Source organism: Anser brachyrhynchus (assembly GCF_964034855.1).
Source record: "Anser brachyrhynchus genome assembly, chromosome: 2".
Classification (NCBI taxonomy): Eukaryota; Metazoa; Chordata; class Aves; order Anseriformes; family Anatidae; genus Anser; species Anser brachyrhynchus.
The window spans coordinates 71,683,481-71,699,481 of record NC_137695.1 but is presented as its reverse complement, the minus strand read 5'-3'; the positions used below and the strand labels follow the sequence as shown (position 1 = coordinate 71,699,481).

The following is a 16,001-nucleotide window of genomic DNA, read 5'->3' as shown; positions in this document are numbered from 1 at the left end:
GGCAGGAAAAAATATTCTGTCAGAAGTTAAGGTACTGTTAGCCAAATGGCTCTAATATGCATCACACAGATGCGTATAAAATCCTTTAGAAGGAATAAACCATTTTTTCCCCAGATTTCCTTTTGAAAATGATACTTGCTGTGTATGTATAATGGGAACTGAAATGAAATTTCACATTTATTAGTAAACTTATCCTTTAGGATTAAAGATGATTCTGTTTCTCTTCTCTTTCTTTTTGCTCTAGTGAGATGTCACAGAGTTCTGGAAGTGTCAGTAAGAATCAATTAATTCAGAAATTGGCATTTGAATACCACTTTTTTTAAAATGATTGACTTAAATGCTCTTCTAGTTTCAAAGCAGTCATGCATTGTTTGTATTTTAGCAGAGAACTCTGAATGAATATTCCAAACTGGCCCTTGAATAATTATTTGTAATTGTGAGATGATAAGTTAAAATAACAGTATAGTTACAGAAAAAAACCAAAAACTTCTATGTAACCTTTTTGTGTTTATGCAGAGTACTGATATATGTTCCTTAGAAAAGTGTTGTTCGTTTGTTTTTTTTTTTTTAATTTTCTACATTGGGATAGTTCATTTTTACTTACCCTCTGGTTTAGTTGTTAGAAAGCAAGACCTCTTCAAACGTGCAGTGCAGTTAGGTAAGGAATACATGGAAGAAGAGACCAAGTCCTAATCCTTTGTTTTGACACCGCGTTGTACTTGTTACTGTGTAAAGATTCACGTCATAAAACAAAGGATTAAAGACTTTGGGCAGAAAAGCTTTTGAAGGAGGTAGACTTTTCAAAAACATGATAATGTCCTCATGCAGTTTAAGGCAATTCATAAACAAGGAGTAAAAGACAAATGTAAGCAAGAAAAGAAAAGATTTGATTCATATGCTTTCCAATGTTTTATAAAATGTAGTTTAATTAGTCTAAAAATTATCGATTCCACATATAATTATCTTAATACTTATATACAATTTGTAATTATTTTCATGTATATAAATTCAGCATACAGCCTCTAAAGTAATCTCCAAAAATAACACATTCTTTCAGGTAACTTCCTCAGTCTAAAAAAATGGAGATATGGTACTATGGGTTAAATTTACTTTGTACTCATGACAAACCCATATAATCAATGCTGCTAGTGAACTGCAACTGTAACTGCTCTTTCTCTTTATTCCAAAAAAAACCTTACCACTGCTGTATCTCTGCTTACTTCTTTTCCTGCCTGATCCCCCTTCCATCATGAAGGCATATTATTCCACAGTAAACCAGATAAGCTGAAAACCAAAACATTTTTTTAGATACATCCATTTCCAGCAGATCCATTTGTAGTTTAATTTATAACATTGCTACTTTCTGGAAAAGGAAAAGACCAGGTATGTTCTTTACCATTAACAGAGCGAAGTTGTTCCTGATTCAATAGAATATGAAACAAAGGTGTTTGTTGTCGTGGATTATAATTATGAGAACATAAGAACTTTTTCTTAAGACCTGGAATGTTAAGGGATATATGTGGGAAATTAACGGCATACATTTTTTAAAATGCATATTAAAAGAAAATAACTTTTTAACGGAAAAAAAATGAAGGAATTACTAAAGAGTATTTTACTTGTTTGTATCTTTTCAGATCAAAAAAAATATTTCTTACATGGACGGTATGACTAATTTCTCTTAGTAAAGTGGAAAACATAGCCTTAAAGTCAAAGCTCCAAATAATCAGGGAGTATATCTGTTCTCAAGTAGCATGATCTGGTATACGCACGCTTATGAGCTACATGACAAAGTACAGCAGTGTGGACACAGTTTCCTGGAAATCCCTTTAAAAACTCATTAGTGCTTTGGATTGCATCTAAACTTATGCATTTGTTTGGGAGATTTAATTCTGTTCTGTGTAGCACTACTGTAATGGTAACAATATCAATTCATTTAGGCTAATTTTTGAGTAAATCTAGAGATAAGACTAAGTTCTGTTCTGAGTAGCACTAATTGTACTTTACTGTGCTAAGGTATTTAAAATGCTATCAAAGGCTATCACAATGGACCTTTAATATGCAAATGTCCTTTTTTAAAGGTATGTTTTAACATGTATTCAAGTTAGCCACTAGCTATTTTGAATAGTAAAGTGATACTGGACATTACCAACAGATGACTAAACTCATTATCAACAACTGAAAGAGGAAAATATCTATTTATAAAGAAAATTTTGAGATCAAAAGATTTTCAAAAATGTTACTATTTATAGAAAGAGATGAGCTCATTTTGCAAGGAGTTCACAGCATAAAATGTTTGGATGGAATATAGTTATACAGTAATAATGGTAGGAATTGAGACAAATGTGTAGGGGGAAAGCAAATCTCATCTGTCCTTCCAGTTAAAATTGAAACAACCTGAAATATGCTTCTGTATTTCAAAGTTACTGTAACTGTACCATGACAAAATTAAGTATAATGCCGTATTCGCGGAAGTGGTTGACTTGCTGTTAAATGAATTATTTCTATTTTATAGAGGCAGGGATTACCAAGTTTAGAAGACCAACAAGCTAAATCTTGCCTAAGCATTCCCTGAATTTGAGTACTTGTTTATGCAGTGAAACCGACAGGAATTACTTCTGCAGAAAAAGTGTTTTGTGAGTTAGTAACTATTATGGAAGGGTAACTCCCCACTGTTGATGGGTATGATGACTGTTTCTCAGCATAGGCAATCTGTAAATAACATTTATGCTGAAAAATAAAGATTTTTTATGTAATTTTTTTCCTTTTTTGTGGCATTAGTTTGGATATATTTTTTTCCACTGCAGAAAGGCAAAAAGTGCTAAGGTGTTATGTATTTAAAAAGAGTTCTTAAGTGAAAAAGCATTTATGCTTAAAATGCATATTTAAACTCACTTTAGATATGAAAAATTGTAGTGCAGGGAAAAACAGATACCAGTTTGTATTACATACCTAATTTTTATTCTCCGAACACCCATTAGTGAATTCCTCTATTTCATAATCAGAGATGAGACAGCCGATTCTTCTCTTTAAACTATACGGTATAAAAATAATGATTTGAGATGTTTATGGTATACACGTAACTAAGGGAAAAAGAAAGGTTTGGGGTTAACTTTAAATATTTTCTATATAATAAAAAGCCTGTTTGCAAACAGTCACTGTAACACAAACAATTGCGTGGATAAAAGTGAACACAGTGATTTTTATTTTTCATAGAATCATAGAATATCCCGAGTTGGAAGGGACTCACAAGGATCATCAAGTCCAACTCCTGGCACCGCACAGGTCTACCCAAAAGTTTAGACCATGTGACTAAGTGCACAGTCCAATCGCTTCTTAAATTCAGACAGGCTTGGTGCAGTGACTACTTCGCTGCGGAGCCTGTTCCAGTGTGCGAGCACCCTCTCGGTGAAGAACCTCTTCCTGGTGTCTAGCCTAAACATCCCCTGCCTCAGCTTAACACCGTTCCTGCGGGTCCTATCACTGGTGATTACGGAGAATAGGTCACCTGCCTCTCCACTCCCCCTCGCGAGGAGGAGTGGAGAGGCAGGTTTTATTTTTTTTTAATATAGACAGCATTATTTTTCAGAGTTCTTCATTTCAGTGTGGAAACTAGAGAAATGAATAAGGGTTTAATATGCTGTCAGTGTAAAATGATGAAGAAAATAATCCTCAAGGCATTATTTGGAGAGCAAACTATGATGTGGGATTAGGTAAAGCACTGAAAAATAGCAGTATCAGATTCAGACAGGGACAAAAACAGGGAAAGGAATAAAAAGTAACTGAGACTTAAGGAGATGGCATGAGGGAAGAAACATTAACTTTTTTTTTTCCCTCCAAGAACTACTCTTTTAAACAGATCGAGTGTTATTTTAGAAGCGAGTAGAATGGGTGAGTGTGGAGGCATCAAAAGCCAATATAGTATCTGTACTTGGTGGAAAATATACCAAAATATCTTCTTCCTCTGCAACACAGCACATAGTAGTTAACTTGCAACTATTTTTGTGGTAATAGCAGAAAACTGACAGATCGTTTTTATGTGACATCTCAGGGAGGGAGTGGGGAGGAATTTGAATATAAGTAGAGAAGGAATTTTTTGCTAGAAGCTAACTCTCTATTTCTTCATTTCTGAGACTGGACTTTGCAAGTTGTAGTGCCTTGTCATTTCTGGCTGAATGAAGATTTTAGCCATGGTTCAGGTTAGGAGAAGGCTCAGGCTTTCCACAGACTTTAAAGAGCATTGGCAAAATCTCCAGAACAAATAGTTCATGTTTCCTTAATATCTGTATAGCGACCTTTAAAAGGCAGAGTTTTTAGATGTTTTATCAAGAGTACAATGATTACTTTGTGCTAGGACCAATTCTGAGACAGTGTTCTCTGGACAAAATATATGGGCAAGAAGAAATGTTTTGAGTCACAATAACTTTCTTTATTACCTGTTTCTGGAAGCTAAATATATTTTTTGCTTCTCTTACTTCAGTTGAGAGGATAGTAAATAAAAGATTCTTCTGAAGGAGGTCTTTATATCTATATTACTTCAGAAATTCTTGTTAATCGTGTAATAGAGAAGTTGTGTCTACTCAGCTTTATTTTTCTTATTATTGAACACTTGAATTGTTGGAAAATGAGCAGAACACAAGCTGCTGTCGCTTGAGCTGTCATTATCCAAGCCCAAAGCACTTTCCCTGCTATGTCTGTTGTTGCCAAAGCATGAAGAAATTTGAGATGGGACAGCATGTTTAATTAACAAATGTCAGTATAATCAGTTTAATTTCTACTGCCTATTATTTTTTTTTGCTTGCATATATTAACCAACAGTGGATAGAATTGGTAAATAATGGAGCTTAAAACAGTGCATATTGTCAAAACCTTATAGGCATCAGTCCTTCTGATTCAAGACCTGCAATGCGTTACTTTGAATGAGTAGTGATATGATGTTAAAGAGTATGCATTGTGCCTAAAGCATTAGATACATATCGGGAAAATCATAATTATTAGAAATATAATTCCATATAAATAAAGCTAACAGGAGGTGTGTGTGTGTTAAAAACAGTGATGCAATGTATGTCAGTTTTATATCAGATTGGCATGTTTGAAGGATGAAAAGCTGAGGCTTAAGAGTCCCTTAAAATTATAAATACAAGTGAAATAAGAGTCATTTGAACACATACCTTATTGAAAAGCTTGAACTACTAATGTGCTATGTGCAAGTTTAGTAAGAAGTTAATTATGTGCCTAAAATCATGAACTTAAAAAAAATTTAATTGATGTGCACATTGTAAGAACATTCAAAAACTTCCTTGTTGTTACAAATAAACATTAAGACCTTGTAGGCTGGAAGAATCTTTGCTAAGTGGAGTTACCAGCAATCCCACAGCTTTATTAGTATCCCATGGGTAGAGGGGATACTGTTCCAGAAGACAATGGAAATGGGAGAGTGGAGTTGTAGAAGCTGCAGTGGTATTAAATAAGAAACAAGAATTTAGGTTTAGACCAGAAGCTGTGGAGATATGGAGAGAGCTAAGACCTTAAATAGAAAAGTGCCTTTTTCCAACTGATAGTCCATGCAAAAATAGATCATCCACTAATAAATCCCACAGAGAAACAGAATGTAAGAACTAAGGCAGCTGTGCAGCACTGAGGTTGGTTAATTAGGGGAAATTTCCGTATCATTGTCTTTTCTAGATGGGATTAGATCAAGTATTAAGAAAAGTCGTATTACTGGCAGACGGACTGTGGAACTGTGCTCACAGAGCGCATTCATCCAGGAGATGCTGGAGTTGAGTCAAGGAATACAGAAGAAACCAGTAAAGAATGTTGATCTTAAATATGACCTGGAATTGTTCAATGTGTTTTTCTGTATTTGAAGACAAAAATGCAGTTATGATCTTGTATCCAGATGCTTCAATTATGTCTTGCTGAAATAAACTTTTGCTCCTTGTTTATCGTTAATTTTACATGGCAAAGCTGAGAAAAGTCTGGCGGTGCAAGTAAGGTATGTGTGAGTATTCTGTGTTATCAAATCCAGTGATTCCAAGGAAAGCTGTCTCTAGATATTTTTATTTCACATAACCACCTTAGGACCTTTAAGAACAATAATTAAATAATAATAAAATGAAAAAGCAGTACCAAAAAGAGCCCCACTGAGTAAGGGATCTACAGTAGCAGACTCCTTGATCTCCCTTCTGCAGGCAGTAGGCTGCTGAAAAGTCCCATTTGGTGTATAAAAGTATTATTGTAGAATTAAGAATTTGATAAAATCAAGTACAGCATACCAAGTTCCCTCTTAACTATCCTTTATTGTTGTTTTTTTTTTCCTTGTTCTTTTTCCTTGCTATAGTTCTCACTGCTGAAGTTTACTTAGCCATGACAAAGCGTTCTCTATCGTTTGGAGACCATTTGTGCTGTGACCTATTATCTCCTTAAGACACCCTATTTAGGTAAAATATTTTGAATCTTTGTCAGTCATTTGCCTTTATAGAGTCTTTCTAACTGAGTAGTGTTGAAGATTCAGTTTTTCCTGCTTTGAAAGCAGAAGTCTGCTGTCTTGATGCTTAATGATGATGAATTCTTCATCTGCTACTCTCTATTATTCTAGCTGCAGGAGAAAGTGACAATATTTCTATTGGCATTATCCTTTAAGTAAATAGCAGTCAAGCTGTTGAAGCTCTTACTGTGAGGTATCTTGAATTTATTACTATGCTTTTTCAAATTATCACATCCCAAAACATAATCATCTTTAAGTGAAAGAGGGTTTGCTTTTTTTTTTTTTCATGTTGTCAGAGTTGCCAGCAATGTATATACACTTCAGTGGTCTGTATTCTTGAGGGGGAAATAATATTGGCTGTTCCAAGTTTGGACTCTCACTATTCATGGCTGTAGTGGGGAGATACCAGCAGCAGAATTTGACTAGTCTATATGGAATTTTACCTCTGGGGAGAAAAAGACGTAGGGTTTGCTTCCTGCATCATAGCTATTACTAATGATTTGGAGATGGGAAGAACATCTTTTGGAATTCCATGTGCGGATGATGCTGAGGTCTTTTGGTAACTAGTGATGAGAAGATTATTGATAACTTTATGAGAAAAACAAAATAATGGTTGTGAAATAGCCTTGACTGTCCAAAATGCTTATCTTAAATCAAATCCTAGTGGTTTTTAATAGTTTCTTCTGATTAGGGCCTTGCCATTTGAGAAGATAGGCCTATTTAAAGCTATTTGCTCTCATTTGAAAAGGAAGAAAACAGTGCATGTTTGCCAAGAATACATTGTTGCAGGAGATTTTTTAATGTTACTATTATTATTTGTATCCACTACTGGGCATAGATTAACAACTTCTCTTGTATTCTTTCTGCTTTTGTACAAAACAGGAATTTTTTAAGTCTCACATCACTTTGTAAGTAAAAGAACAGTAATGAAAAGTGAGTTGAAATGTAAGATTTTTCTAACCATTTTTGCAGTAGCTGGATAACTAATTATGGCAAGGTAGTTGATGATAGTTCTGCAGTAGGATTTAACTTGCCCCACAGACACTTGCTGTGATTATTTCTATGTAAGTTTTAACTGGAAAGATCCGTGATGTTGACATTTTAACATCAGTTATCAGTGGTGATTTGTCAGGAAGTAAATCTCAGGCAAGCTGCTTCTCCAGTAACTTCATTCTCTAAAGCAAAGCAAACACCTCCCCACCCATTTCTCTGGTGTTCTCTATGGAAAAGGAAGAAAAAAAAATGAAAAAATGAAAAAAAGATATTTTTTTCTGACCACAAACCGTATTTTTCAATAGGTTGTACAGGAGTCACATGTACAGTGATCCTCAGTTTGTTGAATGCAAAGGCATAAAATTTCATAATGCGCTGTTTGAGGAATTTACCGTGCAGCCTGGACATAGCACAAGTCATGACCATGATTCTCTGAAACCATTTGGGTTGATGAGAATGTGGTAATTGTTTTGTTTCTTGTCTTTATTACCGATAGTCATCCGTAATCTTTACAAAGATGGTGGTAAATTACGAGCTTGACTAGGATGCTTGTATTTTTATAGGCAACTTGATTAGAAATTTATGCAGCAGGTGAACTAAAACTTTAATTATGACCCGTAGGGCAGAATAACAATTGAGTGTTGCAGATATTTGTGAAGTTGGCTCTTGCGTGACTTGTGTCCAGGAATCCCAAAAGAATGGACAGCCCTTGATCCAAGTAAAGCTTGGAAAAAGGAAAAATCTCAGTGTTTGTATGAACACAGTTATTTAATTTTTAGAAAAAAGGTTGAGAATACAGAGTTGTTTCTGTTGCAGTGCCAGTACAAAGGACCACAGGAAGTATATTAGCCCTTTGCCTGACTCTTTTTTATGTCTAGAACTTGACTGCACAAAGTGCTTCCTCAAAAGGAGGCTGGGGGAATGAGGCTCTAAGGCCCGCCCAGCACTGAATTGCAAGCACAAGGGCTGCAGATTGTAAAGCACTGGTCCTGTGTAAACTCATCCTGCTGGTCCTGACTGCCAGAAGACAATCTTGTGTGTTAACTCTGTGTTGGCAGGCCTCATCTCTCATCTCTGAACTGTCATAAAAGTCACACGTGAGCTTAATCATTTGCTGTAGCTAATTTGACAGGAAGGCAATAGTCAGCCCACATCTGATCTGTATTGATTTTGTACACCTCTGGCTTCCAGAACAATATATATGTAATACAGATGGCACCATAGCCAGGGATTCCTGTACTGTATGGACACTCCAGCTAGTCGTGCCATAAGGATGCAGCAGCTCAGTGTACAACAGTTCATCAGCTGCTAATGCAATCACTCATTTCTGCTAATCAAATCAGTCAGCTTCAGGGTTATGTTGCAGCAGGGTTGCATTCTCTCCCAGATTAAGGCAAATTGTGTAAGTTGGAGCTGCAATGAAGACAAACTTTAGGATTTATACGGTATTTTAGGATAATTTTTTAATGGTGTCAGTTTGAAGTTAAATCATACAATACCATGTGTGATTTTGGTGTTCTGAGCGTACGTTGGTTAAGCTGTTTCTAAAATTCATCTGCTGGTACTAACTGCAGTGAGTAGTGCTCAGAACTGGTGTTAAGTCATAGCATTGGAAATAATGTATTTTCTAATTAAATGTACATTAAAGATTTTAGTTCTCATTTTGCAGACCTTCAGGTGTATTTTGACTTCCTTATCAAACTAGTTTTTGAATAATTATTTTCCCCAAACTGGTTCCTCCATTTACTTTAAGCAAAATTTGACGCTTTACTTTTTTCAGCTCTTGTGTGCTGCTATATATTAATCGCTTTTTAAAAAAAGTGTAGAATGCATTTATCTTACTTACAATAAGAAGTATTTGAAAACTGTTTATCGTAGACTTCTGGAAGATTTTAATAAATGGAGGGTATAGGCATTCATAAACATTGCTGATTGCTTATGGATGATCGTTTAGATCCCATTTTCTAAGTTAACCAAGTGTGGCCATTCACATGTAGCACATGTAAGTGTGCAAAACTTGCACTTGTTCTAGCTTCAGTCACTCAATTGGAGAATGTCTACATCAGTAATTTGGCTTAATAGCAAATCAGTAGAGTGAAAGAGTTGGTACTGTCCCCCCCTACCTCTATGCATTATACTGTGCAGCAATTTTCTTTTGGACTAGATTTAGTTGAGCCTCTCAGGATCAAATATCCGTGCCACAACATGTGTTAAAACTGGTCAGAGTGGTTATTTATTTGGACCCATATTCTGTAGTAGCCGAAGCATGTTTTGTGTAGTGGAAGCACCATTTTCAGTTTATGTTTCTCCAGAAAGAATCCACGTCACATACATGAAACCACTGCACAGTAAGTGGGAATAGTGGGGAGTGGAAAAGGATTTGCTTCTCAATTGCACTTTTGCTCTGAACCAAACATAGCCTTAAGCTAACAGAACAAGGTTGTCTTCTATATTTTACAGGCAACAGACTATGAAGTCAAATAGATTCTATTCTGTTTACCTTTAAGTTAATTTAGACTGACACAAATGTGAGGACAGAGAGAAACACCCTGGGAATGGAAAATGGATTTATGATAAACAAGGCAATGCTCCTTGAATATTTACTTGCCTACTTATATGTTTATTTTGCTCATTCTGTTTATTTTTTTCTCTTCACTGGGAAGAGCTGTATCTTTACTTTAATCTCTTCAAATCTTCCATTAAATTAAAATATGATTTTTAAAAAAATATATACATAAACATATGCATGCACAGTATGCCTTATGTAGAGTTTACAAACATGCCCAAATTACAATGCTTTGGACGGAGAACATCCTTTTGGATTTCATCCTTAATTTGATTGAGCTGAACTGAAGACCTTTCATCTTGGATTAAGATTGTATAGAATAAATCATAGAACATCCCAAGTTGGAAGGAAACCACAACAATCACCGAGACCAACTCATGCATGTTTTATTTCTGACTGTAGCAGAATGAAGAGGTTACTGTACCCATCCCACTCATAGGTGTTTATTGTCCTCTGCAGTCCTCTTAGATGTGTCAGAAGTACTGCGTATGTGGCTGCTCTCCAAACCAGTTATTTCAGGGTGCCTACATTAGCTCAGGTATTCGTAATATCTAAACCAGGTCACTTTGACAGAGCTACATTAGGGAACAATTACACAAGAATTTATGCGGGCCGACAGATGGGGAGGAGCTGTTGCCGCTGAGCATGGGACAGGGAGGAGCAGTTGCAGATGGGCTATAAGTGTGATCATTTTCACCTGGCACAGCTGCAGCCAGACACAGTTTTGACTACGACCTTATCTTATTCTTATCTGTTTTATTTGAAAGTGTAAATGCTGAATATTCTGTTAATAAAAGCAATTAAAATCAAAGTATTTGCTTCTTCAAAGAGAGAGAAAGCAAACACTAACCAATTCTCACCACAGTTGTGGAAGGAAGGGAAATTTACCATCTTACAGATGGGAAGTCTCAAATACAATTATCGTGTGTAAGACTGTAATTTGCATATTCCAGTGTTGGTTTATACCTCTGAGCAGTATGTTAATTTTTCTGACAGTTTTTCTTCTGGCTGAGTTTTGAGTGTCATTGAGCAGTACCACATGTGGAGAAAGCAATAGTTTAGCATGTTAAAATAAACTGGGAAATGTTATCTTTTGCCACCCAGATAGTTTGCCTGATAAGTTTCCTTCATACTCATTTTATCTTTCCTTTTTGTATCATTTTCCTTTTTCTTTTTATTCTTCCGCAACACTTGAAAACTAGATGTTAACAGGAAATCCTGGCAGCATGGAATCTTTTAACAACTAAAAATAAATATTACCCTGTGGCAGAAGGCATTGGATGCTGTAGAAATGGTAGCTGGCAAGAACTAGTTGTCACCAGCATTTCTGGCATGATCTTGGCCTAGGATGTGATCTTGCTCTTACCCTGGTGCTTTGCAGTACTCTGCCAGTTTTTAACTCTGTGAACTTCACTCATCATAAGATCAGAAAAGCACCAGCTCAGCTCTGTAACAACAGGGGGGAGAAGCAATACTGCATGTTTTGATGTTACCTAGTCCATTAGTTTAGCTGTATCATCAAACTGCACCTTAACTGGAAGTAGGAACATAGACCTTTTGTTTTTCCTTTTCCTGCCCCACTCAGTTATATTCTTCTTCATTTTATTATTTGAATGTAAGTTATTAGTATCTTCTAAAATAAGACCTTGAGGTGTTTTGCATTGTATTTCATGTCATGTCACCGCTGCATAATGAAGTAGAAATGTATAACTTGGCCAAGACTTCTTTTTCATTAGCAAAAGAGGAAAAGTACAAGCTTGTAGTCCCTGGTTTCACTGAAATTGAGTTTAAATGTTCCTTTTCTATTGTGACCCTATGTCACCTTATTCAATGACCCTGTGTACATTGTGGAAGCATTCCAATCTTCTCTCTCCAAATCTGGATGAGAAACACTTTTGTAGCTGTTCTTATCAGCAAGAGGTCCTAGCACAGTTAGACTAATTAAGTGGAGGCAATTCAGAAAGTCCTTCACTAAATCTCTGAAGGCACATGATAAATTGTGTGTTGCAGGTTAACTGATTTTTTTTTTTTTTTGCATTGTAAATAAAACAGATATAAGATGTCTTCAGGAAGAATTAAACAGTGTTAGAGAGAAACTTTGAATCAAAAAGAGCAATGTCAAAATAGGTTTTGATGCAGAGTTGGACAATACAGCTAAATATAAGTTTTCTGTATGTGTTCCTGTTTGCTCTATAAATCATCAGGTTAGGAATGGATTTTTGCGTCTCCTGTTCTAGAGTTCATCTGTTATCTCTGCAAGGTGTCTGTTTTTTTTTTTTGGAAGAGAAGAATGGTTTCCTACTTTAAAAGGGCATGTCCTTAATGGGTGGCCTTTCAGCATCTAAAGATATTAGTAGAAGTTTGTGCCCAGTAATCAATATAGTTTGTTATGAAGATTTCCTGATAGGAAAAAAAAATACCTTGTTAGTAGCAGAGATCTTCCTCTGAGAATCATATTTTTAAAATTTACTCTAGAAGGTCAAGAGAAGGAGAAATGATATGCAAAACTAATGCAGGAACTAATTTTTTGATGACATGGTGTCAGGTTTCTGATTCATGAGTTTGTTTTTATGTTTTAGTTTAATATTTCTGACTTACTACTGAATATCTTTTTACTTTGTGTCTAATAAAAAAAAAAAAGGCTTATTTTTCCATTATGGCTTTTTTATTTGGGATAGCATTTTAGTTAAGATGTTAAGTATAGTGTCATAGAAAAATAATAATTTAAATACTGTGGGTTTTTTAAGTCCAGTGACTCCACTAAAAAGTGCAATAACCAGAATAAAAACTGTTTTAATATTTTTAAATATTAAAATATTTAATATTTGGACAATTTTTATTGCATTGCACTTTAAAATGTACTGAATTGCCAATACCATACAACTGAGTAACAAAGCAAAACTGGGGCTAGTCTGACAGTTTGTGTTTCTTTATTTGTAGTAGATTTTTTTTGATTTTCTAAGCCTTAAAAAACAGAATGATGCAACATCCTAATTATAAGACAGCATAGTACAACACCTGCAAGATACATCAAGTTCTAGGATGTATAGTTAATTTGCTGCTGAGATTATAATAATAGTAATCAGCAACACTAATCATTTAACCTCGCTGTTGAAAACAATGCAGTACATTATGATAACATGCCACACAAAAATTCAAAGCTGAGGTGCACTCTTTAGGGAAACTGTTCTCAATGGTAATGTGATTCAGCAATGGCGTATATACCTGTATTTTCTTCTGTCCTTCCAAATTAGTTTGTAGATCCTCCATTCTTTTTAATGCCACTCCAGTAAGTGTTACTAGACTTCAGAGGTTATCCTAAGTTTGTGTGATCCTTGCTTACGTGCATGGTCTTTGCTCATGAGTGGCTAAGCAGCAGGGCTAGGAGTTAAATTAATAAGCAGTAGTTTCATCCCATTTCCCCTCCCCCACTTTTTTTTCTGCCCTTTTTTTTTGACCTAATAACCAAAAGGGAGATAGAGATGGGGAAGAAAGTTGTATTGGTTCCATAACTGAAATGAAGTGGGCTGGAGGATTTACCAGAAGGAGCAGCCTTTTCTGAAAAAGGGGAATCGTGAAAAAGGGGACTCGTGAGACTAGCCTTACACTTGCATCTTTTTTTTTTTTTCTGTGAAAGAATTCAGTTTCTGAGGTGCCGCATGACTGACAGTAGTTTTGGTACAAGGCATGAGCCTCTGTCCCTGCAGCTGCTGCTGTCTGCCCTGTCATGCTTTACTCTAGTGCCTGAATTCCACTAGCCTGTGGCTCCCACATGCAGCTGTAGCATGGGCATGCTTAATACTTGTGACATAAATACCATCTCTATTTGCAGATAAGTGAGGCATGGTAATTGGTTCAAGTATGTGTATCAAAGACTCTGGCCAAAACAAGTTCTCTGTTTTCACAAGACAAAACAAACTCTAAAAATTCTTCCATATTTGCTCCAATTTCTGAGCTGTACCATATTGTCCCTGGTAACTAAAGGATAACCATAAAAAGATTTTCACGTATGCCTTATGCTAAGTAAGCAAATTATTTAAATAATCCTAAACTGATAAATTTTATAAGGTAAACAAACTGTTTTTGCAGCATATTTGAACATGGTCTGTATATTCAGAGAAGCATTGATTAAGATGTTGAAGCTGGTATTGAAACTTAGCTGGGGCCAGTGCCGATCGCTAACAATATATGTTTTATTCAGGTTCTTGTGCATACAAAATGTGTGTTGAAGAATAACTTTGGTATTTTAGAACATCTTTTATTAGACAGAAATAACAATCTGAAGTTTAAAGAGGGGTGTTTTCAGTCAGTAATGAAAGACTATGAGATACAGAGCTACAATACAGAAGTACAGAACTACAAGAGTCATTTTAAATCCATCTACACTTAAAAAAGAATTGTTTGCATGAAAGTTGACTTGCATATCTGCACGTATCTAATGTTTAATTTTCCTTTTCAACAGGTAGAGAGAATTGTTGACAAGAGGAAAAACAAGAAGGGAAAAACAGAGTATTTGGTGCGATGGAAAGGATATGACAGTGAAGATGATACCTGGGAGCCAGAACAGCACCTTGTTAATTGTGAGGAATATATACATGAATTTAACAGACGTCACAATGAAAAGCAGAAAGAAAGCACATTAACCAGGACAAACAGGACCTCTCCAAATAATGCCAGAAAACAAATTTCTAGATCTACCAATAGTTCTTTTTCAAAGACATCTACTAAATCTTTAGTTATGGGTAAAGACCACGAGTCAAAAAATAATCAACTCTTTACTGCCACCCAGAAGTTCCGGAAAAACAATTCACCATCTCTTTCTGGAAGGAAAAATATGGACCTTGCAAAATCAGGTATTAAAATTCTAGTGCCCAAAAGTCCAATTAAGAGCCGGACAACCGTTGATGGCTTCCAGAATGAAAGCCCTGATAAAATGGACCACATAGAGCAGGATCAAGAAGACTCTGTAGCACCAGAAGTAGCAGCAGAAAAACCAGTGGGAGCTTTATTAGGACCTGGTGCAGAACGTGCCAGGATGGGGAGCAGACCAAGGATACATCCATTAGTGCCACAATTGCCAGTGCCAGTAACAGCCACAATTGCATCAGCATTAACAATAAATGGAAAAGGTAAGCGTGCAAGTTGGTCTTTTTATGTAGATTTTTCATTTGACTGATCTTTTTAGCTGTTCAGATGTAAACAAATTACCCACTCTGTTTCAGCCATGTTAAATCAAGTCTGGAGAACTTCACAACTTTATTTTTACATAACTGTACGACTATAAAGCCATTTTGAATTTTACCAGCCTTTGCTTTCCTCACAGAGATTCATTGATATTTGTGTTTTCAGAATCACCATAAGATACATCTGTGTTTGCTTTGACATCGTGTGGTACACATATTCAGTGTACCATTTTCAGAGATAGCATCATTGCTTTAAGTTTCTTTAAATATGTCAGACTCAATTTCGTTATGAATATTAGAAACATACATTATCCAAATAGACAAGTGATATGAGTAGGGATTCTTCATAATGGTTTATGTACCTATTTTGCTATAAACTTTGCCTGGGGAAAAAAAAAATAAGAGAATGATGGTACTTAAAAAATGAAGTTGATAAGTTTTATTTTGGTGAGAATTTGAGCCAGTTGTGCAGATACATATGCCTTCTGTCTGGATTGAATTCTGTCTTCGTTATATTTTATCAATATTTTGTTGTTTATACCTCATTTTATATTGAGATCTTATTTAGATTTACTGTCTGACATGGTAATATCTCAGTAGATTTATTGTACAAGTTGAATAAACTGTACATTTTTAACACCAGATAAACCCAAAGTGCTTTTGTGTGTGGGAAAAAGCTGTTCATTCCCCACACCCTGCTGAGAGACTGGATTAAGACAGTCATTGTGCTGATGTCCCAAACTTCTGTTCTTCCATGACGGACCTAGGTTGTTGT

At 35.6% G+C, this 16,001-nt stretch overlaps 1 protein-coding gene across 9 annotated transcripts in view; it reads left to right on the top strand.

Annotated features, from left to right (window-relative positions):
* The window catches only part of CDYL (chromodomain Y like), a 108,266-nt gene that overhangs the window by 34,584 nt on the left and 57,681 nt on the right, over window positions 1–16,001 (top strand). For 6 of the 9 annotated variants that reach the window (XM_080581799.1, XM_080581804.1, XM_080581800.1 and 3 more), the window contains one exon: window positions 14,506–15,172. In XM_080581799.1, coding sequence (XP_080437925.1) covers window positions 14,506–15,172 — 667 coding nt within the window. Of the gene's footprint in view, window positions 1–6,337; window positions 6,438–14,505; window positions 15,173–16,001 lie in introns of all 9 variants that reach the window. The other 3 variants (XM_080581803.1, XM_080581802.1, XM_080581805.1) reach the window with 1 other exon arrangement.